This window comes from Dendrobates tinctorius, unplaced genomic scaffold (assembly GCF_039654945.1).
Source record: "Dendrobates tinctorius isolate UK_male_01 unplaced genomic scaffold, ASM3965494v1 ptg000491l, whole genome shotgun sequence".
NCBI classification, from domain to species: domain Eukaryota; kingdom Metazoa; phylum Chordata; class Amphibia; order Anura; family Dendrobatidae; genus Dendrobates; species Dendrobates tinctorius.
The window spans coordinates 1,052,402-1,067,955 of NW_027362152.1; the positions used below are offsets into that span (position 1 = coordinate 1,052,402).

General features: G+C 51.0%; 1 protein-coding gene across 4 annotated transcripts in view; it reads left to right on the plus strand.

Annotated features, from left to right (window-relative positions):
- Positions 1-430: 430 nt before the first annotated feature.
- The window catches only part of LOC141078030 (uncharacterized), a 432,903-nt gene continuing 417,779 nt past the window's right edge, over positions 431-15,554 (plus strand). For all 4 annotated transcript variants that reach the window (XM_073564829.1, XM_073564830.1, XM_073564831.1 and 1 more), the window contains exon 1: positions 431-557. In XM_073564829.1, the coding sequence (XP_073420930.1) occupies positions 531-557 (27 nt within the window). In that variant the 5' untranslated portion in view covers positions 431-530. The remainder of the gene's footprint in view (positions 558-15,554) is intronic.

Genomic DNA, 15,554 nt, shown 5'->3' on the forward strand with positions numbered 1-15,554 from the left:
CCATGTACAAACGGCTCCTCTCCGTACACCTCGTACACACGGCTCCGCTCCGTACACCTCGTACACACACGGCTCCGCTCCGTACACCTCGTACACACGGCTCCGCTCCGTACACCTCGTACACACACGGCTCCGCTCAGTACACCTCGTACACATGTGGCTCCGCTCCATACACTTCATACACACACGGCTCCGCACCGTACACCTCATACACACGACTCCGCTCCGTACACCTCGTACACACGCGGCTCCGCTCTGTACACCTCGTACACACGCGGCTCCGCTCCGTACACCTCGTACACACACAGCTCTAAATACATAAACTTCCCTACATTTAGCACCATGACAACCAGCACTGCAGAGTTCTTCACACACTCAGGACTATGTGCACAGGACCTGTGATGAGGTCATAGGAGGGGAGGAGTCAGGGGTCACATGATCAGGGGCCTCGGACGCCCTTGATCATGTGACCCCTAACTCCTCCCCCTCCTGTGACCTCATCACAGGTCCTGTGCACAGAGCAGCCATACATGTGGAGTGCGGCTCTGCAGGTGGAGGTATGTGGAGATTCCCCCATTACTGAGCGCGGGGGACATTAACCCCTTCTGCACTGAGGCTCTTTATAAGAATCCTCACGTTCCTGTTTCCTGTGATAGATACAGACGACCCCACTATGGAGGACAGGCAGTGAGGAGCCGGAGTGTTCCCATAGGACAGGGCCCCTTTCTTGGCCCCACACAGTGTAATGCCCCCATTATGCCCCTGTGAGCAGGGTTCTGCCCCACACCCAGCTGCCTCGGGCACTTTACCATGGCCGGCACCTCACATTCCTCCCCGCACCCCTTTCCTTTGGGGCTATGGCCTTTATAATAACAGGAAACTGCGGGGTCATCAAGGTCACCTGACCTGGTGCACCATCTAGACTCTTCCTTCCTGAAACTCTCCCTCTTCCCATTGGTTCCACATGGTCCCGTCTGAACGGCAGATGGCAGTCTATGTACAAATGCGGCACAGCCCGGAGCATTCTTTATTGTGTCTCTCCTTTATCACACGGGATATATATGGTGCCGCTCACACGGTATAATGTGTCCACACTACCGCCATCCCCCACACACAGTATAATGTGTCCACACTACCGCCATCCCCCACACAGTATAATGTGTCCACACTACCGCCATCCCCCACACACAGTATAATGTGTCCACACTACCGCCATCCCCCACACACAGTATAATGTGTCCACACTACCGCCATCCCCCACACACAGTATAATGTGTCCACACTACCGCCATCCCCCACACACAGTATAATGTGTCCACACTACCGCCATCCCCCACACACAGTATAATGTGTCCACACTACCGCCATCCCCCCACACAGTATAATGTGTCCACACTACCGCCATCCACCACACAGTATAATGTGTCCACACTACCGCCATCCACCACACACAGTATAATGTGTCCACACTACCGCCATCCCCCCACACAGTATAATGTGTCCACACTACCGCCATCCCCCACACAGTATAATGTGTCCACACTACCGCCATCCCCCCCACACAGTATAATGTGTCCACACTACCGCCATCCCCCACACACAGTATAATGTGTCCACACTACCGCCATCCCCCACACAGTATAATGTGTCCACACTACCGCCATCCCCCACACAGTATAATGTGTCCACACTACCGCCATCCCCCCACACAGTATAATGTGTCCACACTACCGTCATCCCCCACACACAGTATAATGTGTCCACACTACCGCCATCCCCCACACACAGTATAATGTGTCCACACTACCGCCATCCCCCCACACAGTATAATGTGTCCACACTACCGCCATCCCCCACACAGTATAATGTGTCCACACTACCGCCATCCCCCACACAGTATAATGTGTCCACACTACCGCCATCCCCCCCACACAGTATAATGTGTCCACACTACCGCCATCCCCCACACACAGTATAATGTGTCCACACTACCGCCATCCCCCACCCACAGTATAATGTGTCCACACTACCGCCATCCCCCACACAGTATAATGTGTCCACACTACCGCCATCCCCCCCACACAGTATAATGTGTCCACACTACCGCCATCCCCCCCACACAGTATAATGTGTCCACACTACCGCCATCCCCCACACACAGTATAATGTGTCCACACTACCGCCATCCCCCACACACAGTATAATGTGTCCACACTACCGCCATCCCCCCACACAGTATAATGTGTCCACACTACCGCCATCCCCCACACACAGTATAATGTGTCCACACTACCGCCATCCCCCCACACACAGTATAACATGTCTACACTACCGCCATCCCCCACACACAGTATAATGTGTCCACACTACCGCCATCCACCACACACAGTATAATGTGTCCACACTACCGCCATCCCCCCACACAGTATAATGTGTCCACACTACCGCCATCCCCCACACACAGTATAATGTGTCCACACTACCGCCATCCCCCACACACAGTATAATGTGTCCACACTACCGCCATCCCCCCACACAGTATAATGTGTCCACACTACCGCCATCCCCCCACACAGTATAATGTGTCCACACTACCGCCATCCCCCACACACAGTATAATGTGTCCACACTACCGCCATCCCCCACACAGTATAATGTGTCCACACTACCGCCATCCCCCACACACAGTATAATGTGTCCACACTACCGCCATCCCCCCACACAGTATAATGTGTCCACACTACCGCCATCCCACCACACACAGTATAATGTGTCCACACTACCGCCATCCCCCCACACACAGTATAATGTGTCCACACTACCGCCATCCCACCACACACAGTATAATGTGTCCACACTACCGCCATCCCCCACACACAGTATAATCTCACAGTATCACCATCCCACCACACACAGTATAATCTTCTCACAGTATCACCATCCCCCCACACACAGTATAATCTTCTCACAGTATCACCATCCCCCCACACACAGTATAATCTTCTCACAGTATCACCATCCCACCACACACAGTATAATCTTCTCACAGTATCACCATCCCCCCACACACAGTATAATCTTCTCACAGTATCACCATCCCCCCACACACAGTATAATCTTCTCACAGTATCACCATCCCCCCACACACAGTATAATCTTCTCACAGTATCACCATCCCCCCACACACAGTATAATCTCACAGTATCACCATCCCCCCACACACAGTATAATCTTCTCACAGTATCACCTTCCCACCACACAGTATAATCTTCTCACAGTATCACCATCCCCCCACACACAGTATAATCTTCTCACAGTATCACCATCCCCCCACACACAGTATAATTTTCTCACAGTATCACCATCCCACCACACACAGTATAATCTTCTCACAGTATCACCATCCCACCACACACAGTATAATCTTCTCACAGTACCACCATCCCACCACACACAGTATAATCTTCTCACAGTACCACCATCCCACCACACACAGTATAATCTTCTCACAGTACCACCATCCCACCACACACAGTATAATCTTCTCACAGTATCACCATCCCACCACACACAGTATAATCTTCTCACAGTATCACCATCCCCCCACACACAGTATAATCTTCTCACAGTATCACCATCCCCCCACACACAGTATAATCTTCTCACAGTATCACCTTCCCACCACACAGTATAATCTTCTCACAGTATCACCATCCCCCCACACACAGTATAATCTTCTCACAGTATCACCATCCCACCACACACAGTATAATCTTCTCACAGTACCACCATCCCAACACACACAGTATAATCTTCTCACAGTATCACCATCCCCCCACACACAGTATAATCTTCTCACAGTATCACCATCCCACCACACACAGTATAATCTTCTCACAGTATCACCATCCCACCACACACAGTATAATCTTCTCACAGTACCACCATCCCAACACACACAGTATAATCTTCTCACAGTATCACCATCCCCCCACACACAGTATAATCTTCTCACAGTATCACCATCCCACCACACACAGTATAATCTTCTCACAGTACCACCATCCCAACACACACAGTATAATCTTCTCACAGTACCACCATCCCCCCACACACAGTATAATCTTCTCACAGTATCACCATCCCACCACACACAGTATAATCTTCTCACAGTACCACCATCCCAACACACACAGTATAATCTTCTCACAGTACCACCATCCCACCACACACAGTATAATCTTCTCACAGTACCACCATCCCACCACACACAGTATAATCTTCTCACAGTACCACCATCCCACCACACACAGTATAATCTTCTCACAGTACCACCATCCCACCACACACAGTATAATCTTCTCAAAGTATCACCTTCCCACCACACAGTATAATCTTCTCACAGTATCACCATCCCCCCACACACAGTATAATCTTCTCACAGTATCACCATCCCCCCACACACAGTATAATCTTCTCACAGTATCACCATCCCACCACACACAGTATAATCTTCTCACAGTATTACCATCCCACCACACACAGTATAATCTTCTCACAGTACCACCATCCCACCACACACAGTATAATCTTCTCACAGTGTCACCATCCCACCACACACAGTATAATCTTCTCACAGTATCACCATCCCCCCACACACAGTATAATCTTCTCACAGTATCACCATCCCACCACACACAGTATAATGTGTCCACACTACCGCCATCCACCACACACAGTATAATGTGTCCACACTACCGCCATACACCACACACAGTATAATGTCCACACTACCGCCATCCACCACACACAGTATAATCTTCTCACAGTATCACCATCCCACCACACACAGTATAATCTTCTCACAGTATCACCATCCCCCCACACACAGTATCACCATCCCACCACACACAGTATAATCTTCTCACAGTGTCACCATCCCACCACACACAGTATAATCTTCTCACAGTATCACCATCCCACCACACACAGTATAATCTTCTCACAGTATCACCATCCCACCACACACAGTATAATCTTCTCACAGTATCACCATCCCACCACACACAGTATAATCTTCTCACAGTATCACCATCCCCCACACACAGTATAATCTTCTCACAGTATCACCATCCCACCACACACAGTATAATCTGTGACGAACAGCCCTCGGCCGTTCGTCCACTTACGGAGGCGACTAACGGGGGTCTCGCTGCCACCAAAACGCGACGGACAGCGGACCCTGTGTCACCACTATGTCACAGTCCCACCACTGACACGGGTGTATCAGCGGACGGAGGGACGAGACACAATGCCGGAACACGGCTATCACAGGCACCGTTGGGGCTTATCTTAGTTATCCCACCACTGGCACCATGTGACAAAAATATCCAGCAAGCTAATCTCGCTCTACAATTTGCCGCAGGGGGAGTTTAATTTGGATGCCCCGCCACTGCTATCAATCTTCCAAGTACTGCGGGGATTTATGTATATCCCACTTTCTCAGTTCCACTTTGGAACTCGCAGCTCTCCGGCGCCCCCCTTACCCTCAGGTCAGTCAGGGAACTGCACCTAGAATAATTAGTTGCCGGACGGGCTGCCTGTTGTGAACCGGCAATTAGGCTTCTGCAGTAAGGGAATTATCAGCTGTGGCCGCAGCCCCTCATTCAGCTATATAAGACCCTTCTAGACTGCCAGCAAGCCGCAATAGCCGTGCACAACGTGCTGCTACCAGTCACGGTTACTTATTTCACAGTGTTAAATTAAGAGGGTCCGTGGCAAACCCCTTGAATTAGTAGCGATTATCTATCAAAGGCGTATAGTTCGAGTCTTAGAGCATAGAGACAGATCTAAATAATTATTTCATTTATTTTCCGAAAGAGGACAGTGATTACAGATAAAAGTTGCTATAAAATTGAGACATAAAATATGTACAGTACAGGTATAAAATAAAAGTGGAGAAAACAAAGAGAGTACACTCACAGTTCCATATTGTTCCTTAGGCAGACCATGCGGCTAAGGTGGGTGGAGGCGGAGCTGCACTTCTCCGCTCATCTGGGTCTTTCTAGCACGACGACTTGAGCTGTTCTGCCTTGGTTTTGTCCAGGAAATGCTTTATAGACTTGCTATGTGACATCACGGAGAGATGCATGCTGGGTTAATCCCACCTCTCCCTTTTGGATTTAGAATTACACTAGAAAACTTATACTAATCATAACTCCGTGGAGGCAGCCCGCACAGACACATATAGGGATCATTGGTTGTGATTTGTTGAGTACAATAATTCAAGACCAAATATGCAGTAGTTCTGATACACCGTTTAGCTGGAACACATATCTCAGGTTCTGAAAGGATTACGCTTCGCCAGAACCACGGCAGCGACGCTGTGACCTCCCGGATTACAAAAATGTGATTTTCATATCTCTAGGGTATTTGGTTCTTATGGTATAGTCTCTCATTGTTTTATTCGTTTCAAACAAAGAAGTTTTTCCCGCTCTGAAGAGGAGAGAAGGAAACAAATGGTTGTAACAGCAGGGGGGTCTCCTATTACTAGTGTGAACACAGGCTGTAGAGGAGGGGGGGTGGCACTGCTCTGTGTGTGTGTGAAGGGAGGAGGGATGAAGCTGCAGAGCTAGCAGCCTGGATTGTCATATCTGCCGGATCTTTCTGGAAAGTTACAACAGAAAACATCATATTTTGTGGACAAAACCCCATACCTCACAGACATTGTACATCACACCTCCCCCCTTAAGAGGGCGCTAAGGAGGCATTACCTCTCGGTAATCGGCCATGCGCACCTCAGCGGGTTCGCCCCGGCGGGACAACCCATCGGCATTGCCGTTTTCACTGCCCTTCCTGTGTTTTACAGTGAAGTCGTACTGTTGAAGGGCAAGGCTCCAGCGGAGCAACCTTCCATTGGTTCCGGACACTGTGTGCAACCAGCTCAGAGGGTTGTGGTCAGTTACCACCGTGAAGGCGCGCCCGTACAGGTAGGGCTGCAAATGTTGCAGTGCCCACACCATGGCCAGACACTCCTTCTCGATGGTCGAGTATGCCACTTCCCTCGGCAAAAGTTTCCGGCTCAGGTACAACACGGGGTGTTCTTGGTCCCCCGAGTCGACCTGGCTAAGCACAGCACCAAGGCCAAACTCGCTGGCGTCGGTCTGTACCAGAAACGGGTGACTGCTGTCGACTGCTCTCAACACTGGAGAGTTGCACAGGGCTGCTTTCAAAGCTTGGAAAGCCGCCTCACAGTCATCTGTCCAGTTGACTGTTTGGGGTAGCCTCTGCTTGGTGAGGTCAGTCAAGGGTTTGGCAAGGGCGCTATAGTCCTGTACGAACCGCCTATAGTACCCTGCAGTGCCCAAGAAGGACTTCACCTGTTTCTTGGTCCTGGGGGTGGGCCAGGACACGATTGCGTCCACTTTTTCTGGCTCCGGACTCATGGAACCCCCGCCTACCCGGTGCCCCAGGTAGTGGACCTTGCGCATGCCTATCTGGCACTTCCCCGGCTTGATGGTCAGGCCTGCCTGGTGAAGACGCTTGAGCACCTCCTGGAGGTGCTGAAGGTGTTCCTCCCAGGTGGAACTGAAGACAGCAATATCGTCTAAGTACGCCACCGCGTACTCCTCCAGTCCCCGAAGCAGGTGGTTGACCATCCGCTGGAAAGTGGCAGGGGCATTCTTCATGCCGAAGGGCATGACCGTGGACTCGTACAGTCCAAAGGGGGTGATAAAGGCGGATTTCTCCTGCGCCTCAGGGCTCAGGGGAATCTGCCAGTATCCCCGACTCAAATCCATGATGGATATGTAGTTGGCGTTTGTCAACCGCTCGAGCAGATCCTCGATGCGCGGCATTGGGTGGGCATCAGAGGTTGTGATGGCGTTGAGCCCACGCGCTTTTTGACCGTCGAATCACCCCCAGCCTTAACATCTCATCGATCTCTTGGCGCATGACTTGTTGCATCGTTTCAGAGATCCGATAAGGTGTTCGCCGTAATGGGGCGTGATTCCCGGTGTCCACCTCATGAGCCGCTAACTCCGTCCTCCCCGTTTGGTTGGTGAACACGGGCCGGAAGAGTTTCAGGGTGGCCATCAACTGCAACCGCTGGGACACGGTGAGCGAACCACTTATCTCCATGTCCTCAATGGACCCATTGGCCTTGGCCTGGGCCAGCATGTCCAGGAGGGGATCTTCCTCCCCATCCTCTGGCAGATTGCAGACCGGTAGGACGCAAGCTTCACGTTCGTAGTGCGCCTTCAGCATGTTGACGTGAAAGGCCTTGCGCCTACCCCAAGCATGGTCAAGCGTGACCACGTAGGTGACCGGGTTGAGCTGTTGGTGGACGACGTATGGGCCTTCCCAGGCTGCCTGAAGCTTATCCGTTGGTACAGGGACCAGCACCCACACCTTTTGACCCACCTGGTAGGTCCGCTCCCGGGCGTTCTGGTCGTACCAGCGCTTCTGGTCAGCCTGAGCCTGCGTCATGTTGTCATGCACCAACTGCGTCAAGGTCTGCATCTTGTCACGGAAGCACATGACATAATCCACGATGGACACTTCTGTGGGGTTTGGCTCATCTTCCCAGGATTCTCTTATCAACCCAAGGGGTCCCCGGACTCGCCTGCCATACAGGAGCTCGAAGGGGGAGAACCCGGTCGAGGCCTGCGGAACTTCTCTGTAAGCGAACAGCAGGTGTGGGAGGTACCGCTCCCAGTCGCGCCCTTGGGTCTCAACCAGTATGCGGAGCATCTGTTTGAGGGTACCGTTGAAACGTTCACACAAACCATTAGTCTGTGGGTGATACGGACTCGATACCAGCTGCGTCACCTGCATTTTCTCACAGAGAGCCTCCATTAGGCGAGACATGAATTGGGGCCCTTGATCGGTAAGCATCTCCCTGGGAAATCCTACTCTTGAAAAGATGGTCACCAGTGCGTCAGCCACCTTATCTGCCCTGGTTGAAGACAGAGCTACTGCCTCTGGGTACCGGGTATCGTAGTCTACCACGGTGAGAATGTATCGCTTTCCGGAGCTGCTGGGGACGGACAGCGGTCCTACAATGTCCACCGCTATTCTCTGGAAAGGCTCCTCTATCACAGGCAAAGGAATAAGGGGAGCCTTAAGAGCAGGCCCCGCCTTACCCACTTTTTGACAGGTGGCACAGGAGCGGCAGTAGTGTGTTACCTCTGTCCCCATCTTGGGCCAATAGAAGTGTTGAGACAGCCGTGCCTTTGTTTTGCTGATCCCCAAGTGTCCAGTGAGTGGAATCTCATGGGCAATCCGCAACAACTCGGTTCTGAACTGATAGGGGACGACCAGCTGTCTTTCCCTCAACCACTCCTTTTTAGGATCTCCGGGTACCGTCTCCCGGTACAACCTTCCTCGTTCCCAGAACACCCTCTCCTTATCAGACTTGGAGGTGGGCGTCTCGGCGAGACCTCTCAATTTCTCCAGGCTGGCATCTGAGTGCAGAGCAGCCTGGAACTCCATGCTGGAGGCTGCCAGAAGTGACGTCAGGGTCCCCTCTTTACTGGGACCCTCTGGAACCGGCTCGGGGTTCACCTCTGGTTCAGTCTCTCCTGTAGCAGCAGAGGGTCCAGAAGACAGTGCGTTACCTGCGATCTGGGCACTCTGACTGCGTGTGACAGCTGCTATGTATGCTGTCTCCCTGGGGACTTCTACAGACCCACCAGCCGGTGCTGGCTTGGGCTCTACCTCCCCATCCACCCCCAACACTTCAGGAGCAGGGCTACTTATGGGCCAGTTACCTTCCTCGGTGGCACTGGTCAGCTGCATGGCATTACCTTCCTCATGGTCCCCATGCACCTCCCCATTTCCTTGAGCACCGTTGCTTACTCCTGCCAGGGGTTCCTCAGCCGTCTCACTCCGCAGAGTGACGGGGCTGAGCACTTCGGTACCTGTGGACACATCTACCGCTTCAAAGAAAGGGTTAACGGGTTCAGTCGGCACAGATACATCAACATCATCATCATCCTTCCTAGGAGAAGAATGGTTATCAGTTTGCTTTGGTACATTCACATCAGCATCAGCATCGTACCTGGGGAAGGAATGGTTGTTAGTTGCATCATTACTCATCAAGGCATTAGCAGGTAACACATTCAGTTTCCCCTCAACAAACTCTTCATCATCAGGGTTAATGTTACCCTTATTATCAGTTTGGGGAAGGGTGTCAGGGACGTAGTATGCCACCATCCGCCCCAAGTCAGTCCCCAATAAAACATCAGTGGGCAGGTTTTCAGACACTCCCACCTCCCTCAACCCGCTCCCGGCACCCCAGTCAAGAAAAACTCGTGCCACTGGCAAGGGACAACGGGTGCCTCCAATCCCGGTGACAGTCAGGGTTTTCCCCTCAACAAACTCTTCAGGGGCCGCCAGTCCAGGACGGATGAGGGTTCGTTCAGCCCCGGTGTCCTTGAGGCCTGTAGCAAGACGGGCCCCCACCTGAACAGGTTGAACGTTGTCGTCAGCCCTCCCAACCACACCTCCCACCAAAAGAACAGAAGCGTTGGGCCCGGGGGCCTTGGCTGGGGGGTTCTTCGGCCTATTCGGACAGGTGTAAAAGAAGTGACCAGGCCGCTGGCAGTGGTGACACAGGCGACTGTCAGTAGCCGGCCTGCTGTTGGCAACAGGGACTGGGCCTCCGGAGGGACGGCTAGCTGGGGCACTGGGGTTGGTTGCTGGCTTACCCCCTTTCCAGCTGGTGGCGACTGGCCTCCGCATCTCGGGCTTCCGGTTGGCCTCGTAGTTGTCGGCGATCTGCGCCGCTTTGTCCGCGTTCGTTGGTTCGCGGTCCAGGATGAACTGTCGGACCTCAGCTGGGCAGAGATGCAGGAACTAGTCTTTGATCATCAGGTCCCGTAGCTGCTCAAAGGTTTCAACGGACAGTCCATGGATCCACTGGTCAAAGTGGGTCCTGAGTCCTTGCACCACATCACTGTAGCTATCATGTGGGCCACGTTGGAGGTGTCGGAACTTCTTTCGGTATACCTCAGGTGTCAGCCGATATTTGGCGATCAGCGCCTCTTTTATGGCGCGATAGTCATCATCATGCGCTTGCGGAAGAGAAGCAAACGCCTCCAGAGCTTTGCCTTTTAGCCCTGGGGTCAAGTACCTGGCCCATTGGTCTTCGGGCAGTCGGTACTGTCTGCAGGCTTTCTCAAAGGCTCGCAGAAACGTGTCCAAGTCCCCGTCCTTTTCCATCACGGGAAAATGCTCTGTCCGGGGTTTAGGAGTCTGGACGCTGCTGGGCTCACTGGTTCGGGCTGTGGGGGCATTCCACCCCCGCTGGAGCATCTCCAGCTCATGGGCCCTCTGAGCTTCTGCATGGCGCTCACGTTCGGCTTGGGCCTCCTGCCGATATTGCTGGATCAGCCTCACCCGCCCATCCCTGTCTTCGGCGGGGAGTTCGTCCAAGGCCATTTGCAGATAGGGGTCCACCCCGTTCTGGTTGAATGTGGGGCCAGCGCTCAGGAGTGGAGCCTCTGCTGCAGCCCCATTGCAACTTGGGCCAACTTCTGCGCTCGCTGGATTCTGGTAGTTGTCCAGCTGCACTAGAGCCGCGATCATTTGAGCTCTGTTTTTGTTCGTGGCGTCAAGGCCTTGGTACGTGCATAACGCAGCAAGAACTTCCTTTGTCTGCCGGTTGTACCAAGGTTCTCCTTTTGCCGCCATGGTTGCCAAATAAAAGATAGAAAAAGAAAAACGAAGAAACGGGAGGGGGATACTTGCAAGTACACACTAATGTCTCAGGACTAGTAACCACTGAGTCTGTTCTCCAAAACCTATGATGCAGGATTCCCGCAGGAACCGTGCAGGTTTTTAGTGAGAGGAATGATTGCTCAAACCAAATCACTAATGCTCTAGGATTATCCCACCGCTCTGCCACCAATATGTGACGAACAGCCCACGGCCGTTCGTCCACTTACGGAGGCGACTAACGGGGGTCCCGCTGCCACCAAAACGCGACGGACAGCGGACCCTGTGTCACCACTATGTCACAGTCCCACCACTGACACGGGTGTATCAGCGGACGGAGGGACGAGACACAATGCCGGCACACGGCTATCACAGGCGCAGTGGGGCTTATCTTAGTTATCCCACCACTGGCACCATGTGACAAAAATATCCAGCAAGCTAATCTCGCTCTACAATTTGCCGCAGGGGGAGTTTAATTTGGATGCCCCGCCACTGCTATCAATCTTCCAAGTACTGCGGGGATTTATGTATATCCCACTATCTCAGTTCCACTTTGGAACTCGCAGCTCTCCGGCGCCCCCCTTACCCTCAGGTCAGTCAGGGAACTGCATCTAGGATAATTAGTCGCCGGACGGGCTGCCTGTTGTGAACCGGCAATTAGGCTTCTGCAGTAAGGGAATTATCAGCTGTGGCCGCAGCCCCTCATTCAGCTATATAAGACCCTTCTAGACTGCCAGCAAGCCGCAATAGCCGTGCACAACGTGCTGCTACCAGTCACGGTTACTTAATTCACAGTGTTAAATTAAGAGGGTCCGTGGCAAACCCCTTGAATTAGTAGCGATTATCTATCAAAGGCGTATAGTTCGAGTCTTAGAGCATAGAGAAAGATCTAAATAATTATTTCATTTATTTTCCAAAAGAGGACAGTGATTACAGATAAAAGTTGCTATAAAATTGAGACATAAAATATGTACAGTACAGGTATAAAATAAAAGTGGAGAAAACAAAGAGAGTACACTCACAGTTCTATATTGTTCCTTAGGCAGACCATGCGGCTAAGGTGGGTGGAGGCGGAGCTGCACTTCTCCGCTCATCTGGGTCTTTCTTGCACGACGACTTGAGCTGTTCTGCCCTGGTTTTGTCCAGGAAATGCTTTATAGACTTGCTATGTGACATCACGGAGAGATGCATGCTGGGTTAATCCCACCTCTCCCTTTTGGATTTAGAATTACACTAGAAAACTTATACTAATCATAACTCCGTGGGGGCAGCCCGCACAGACACATATAGGGCATCATTGGTTGTGATTTGTTGAGTGCAATAATTCAAGACCAAATATGCAGTAGTTCTGATGCACCGTTTAGCTGGAACACATATCTCAGGTTCTGAAAGGATTACGCTTCGCCAGAACCACGGCAGCAACGCTGTGACCGCCCGGATTACAAAAATGTGATTTTCATATCTCCAGGGTATTTGGTTCTTATGGTATAGTCTCTCATAGTTTTATTCGTTTCAAACAAAGAAGTTTTTCCCGCTCTGAAGAGGAGAGAAGGAAACAAATGGTTGTAACAGCAGGGGGGTCTCCTATTACTAGTGCGAACACAGGCTGTAGAGGAGGGGGGGTGGCACTGCTCTGTGTGTGTGTGAAGGGAGGAGGGATGAAGCTGCAGAGCTAGCAGCCTGGATTGTCATATCTGCCGGATCTTTCTGGAAAGTTACAACAGAAAACATCATATTTTGTGGACAAAACCCCATACCTCACAGACATTGTACATCACATAATCTTCTCACAGTATCACCATCCCCCCACACACAGTATAATCTTCTCACAGTATCACCATCCCACCACACACAGTATAATCTTCTCACAGTATCACCATCCCACCACACACAGTATAATCTTCTCACGGTACCACCATCCCACCACACACAGTATAATCTTCTCACAGTATCACCATCCCCCCACACACAGTATAATCTTCTCACAGTACCACCATCCCACCACACACAGTATAATCTTCTCACAGTATCACCATCCCCCCACACACAGTATAATCTTCTCACAGTACCACCATCCCCCACACACAGTATAATCTCACAGTACCACCATCCCACCACACACAGTATAATCTTCTCACAGTACCACCATCCCACCACACACAGATTAATCTTCTCACAGTACCACCATCCCCCACACACAGTATAATCTTATCACAGTACCACCATCCCCCCACACACAGTATAATCTTCTCACAGTGTCACCATCCCACCACACACAGTATAATCTCAGTGTCACCATCCCACCACACACAGTATAATCTTCTCACAGTATCACCATCCCACCACACACAGTATAATCTTCTCACAGTATCACCATCTCACCACACACAGTATAATCTCACAGTATCACCATCCCACCACACACAGTATAATCTTCTCACAGTACCACCATCCCACCACACACAGTATAATCTCACAGTATCACCATCCCACCACACAGTATAATCTTCTCACAGTATCACCATCCCACCACACACAGTATAATCTTCTCACAGTATCACATCCCACCACACACAGTATAATCTTCTCACAGTATCACCATCCCCCCACACACAGTATAATCTTCTCACAGTACCACCATCCCACCACACACAGTATAATCTTCTCACAGTATCACCATCCCACCACACACAGTATAATCTTCTCACAGTATCACCATCCCACCACACACAGTATAATCTCACAGTATCACCATCCCCCCACACATAGTATAATCTTCTCACAGTGTCACCATCCCACCATACACAGTATAATCTTCTCACAGTATCTCCATCCCCCCACACACAGTATAATCTTCTCACAGTATCACCATCCCACCACACACAGTATAATCTTCTCACAGTATCACCATCCCACCACACACAGTATAATCTTCTCACAGTATCACCATCCCCCCACACACAGTATAATCTTCTCACAGTATCACCATCCCACCGCACACAGTATAATCTCACAGTATCACCATCCCACCGCACCCAGTATAATCTTCTCACAGTATCACCATCCCACCACACACAGTATAATCTTCTCACAGTATCACCATCCCCCCACATACAGTATAATCTTCTCACAGTATCACCATCCCACCACACACAGTATAATCTCACAGTATCGCCATCCCACCACACACAGTATAATCTCACAGTATCACCATCCCACCACACACAGTATAACCTTCTCACAGTATCACCATCCCCCACACACAGTATAATCTTCTCACAGTATCACCATCCCACCACACACAGTATAATCTCACAGTATCACCATCCCACCACACACAGTATAATCTTCTCACAGTATCACCATCTCACCACACACAGTATAATCTTCTCACAGTATCACCATCCCACCACACACAGTATAATCTTCTCACAGTATCACCATCCCACCACACACAGTATAATCTCACAGTATCACCATCCCCCCACACACAGTATAATCTTCTCACAGTGTCACCATCCCACCACACACAGTATAATCTTCTCACAGGATCTCCATCCCCCACACACAGTATAATCTTCTCACAGTATCACCATCCCCCACACACAGTATAATCTTCTCACAGTATCACCATCCCCCCACACACAGTATAATCTTCTCACAGTACCACCATCCCACCACACACAGTATAATCTCCTCACAGTATCACCATCCCCCCACACACAGTATAATCTTCTCACAGTACCACCATCCCACCACACACAGTATAATCTCACAGTATCACCAACCCACCACACACAGTATAATCTTCTCACAGTATCACCATCCCACCACAC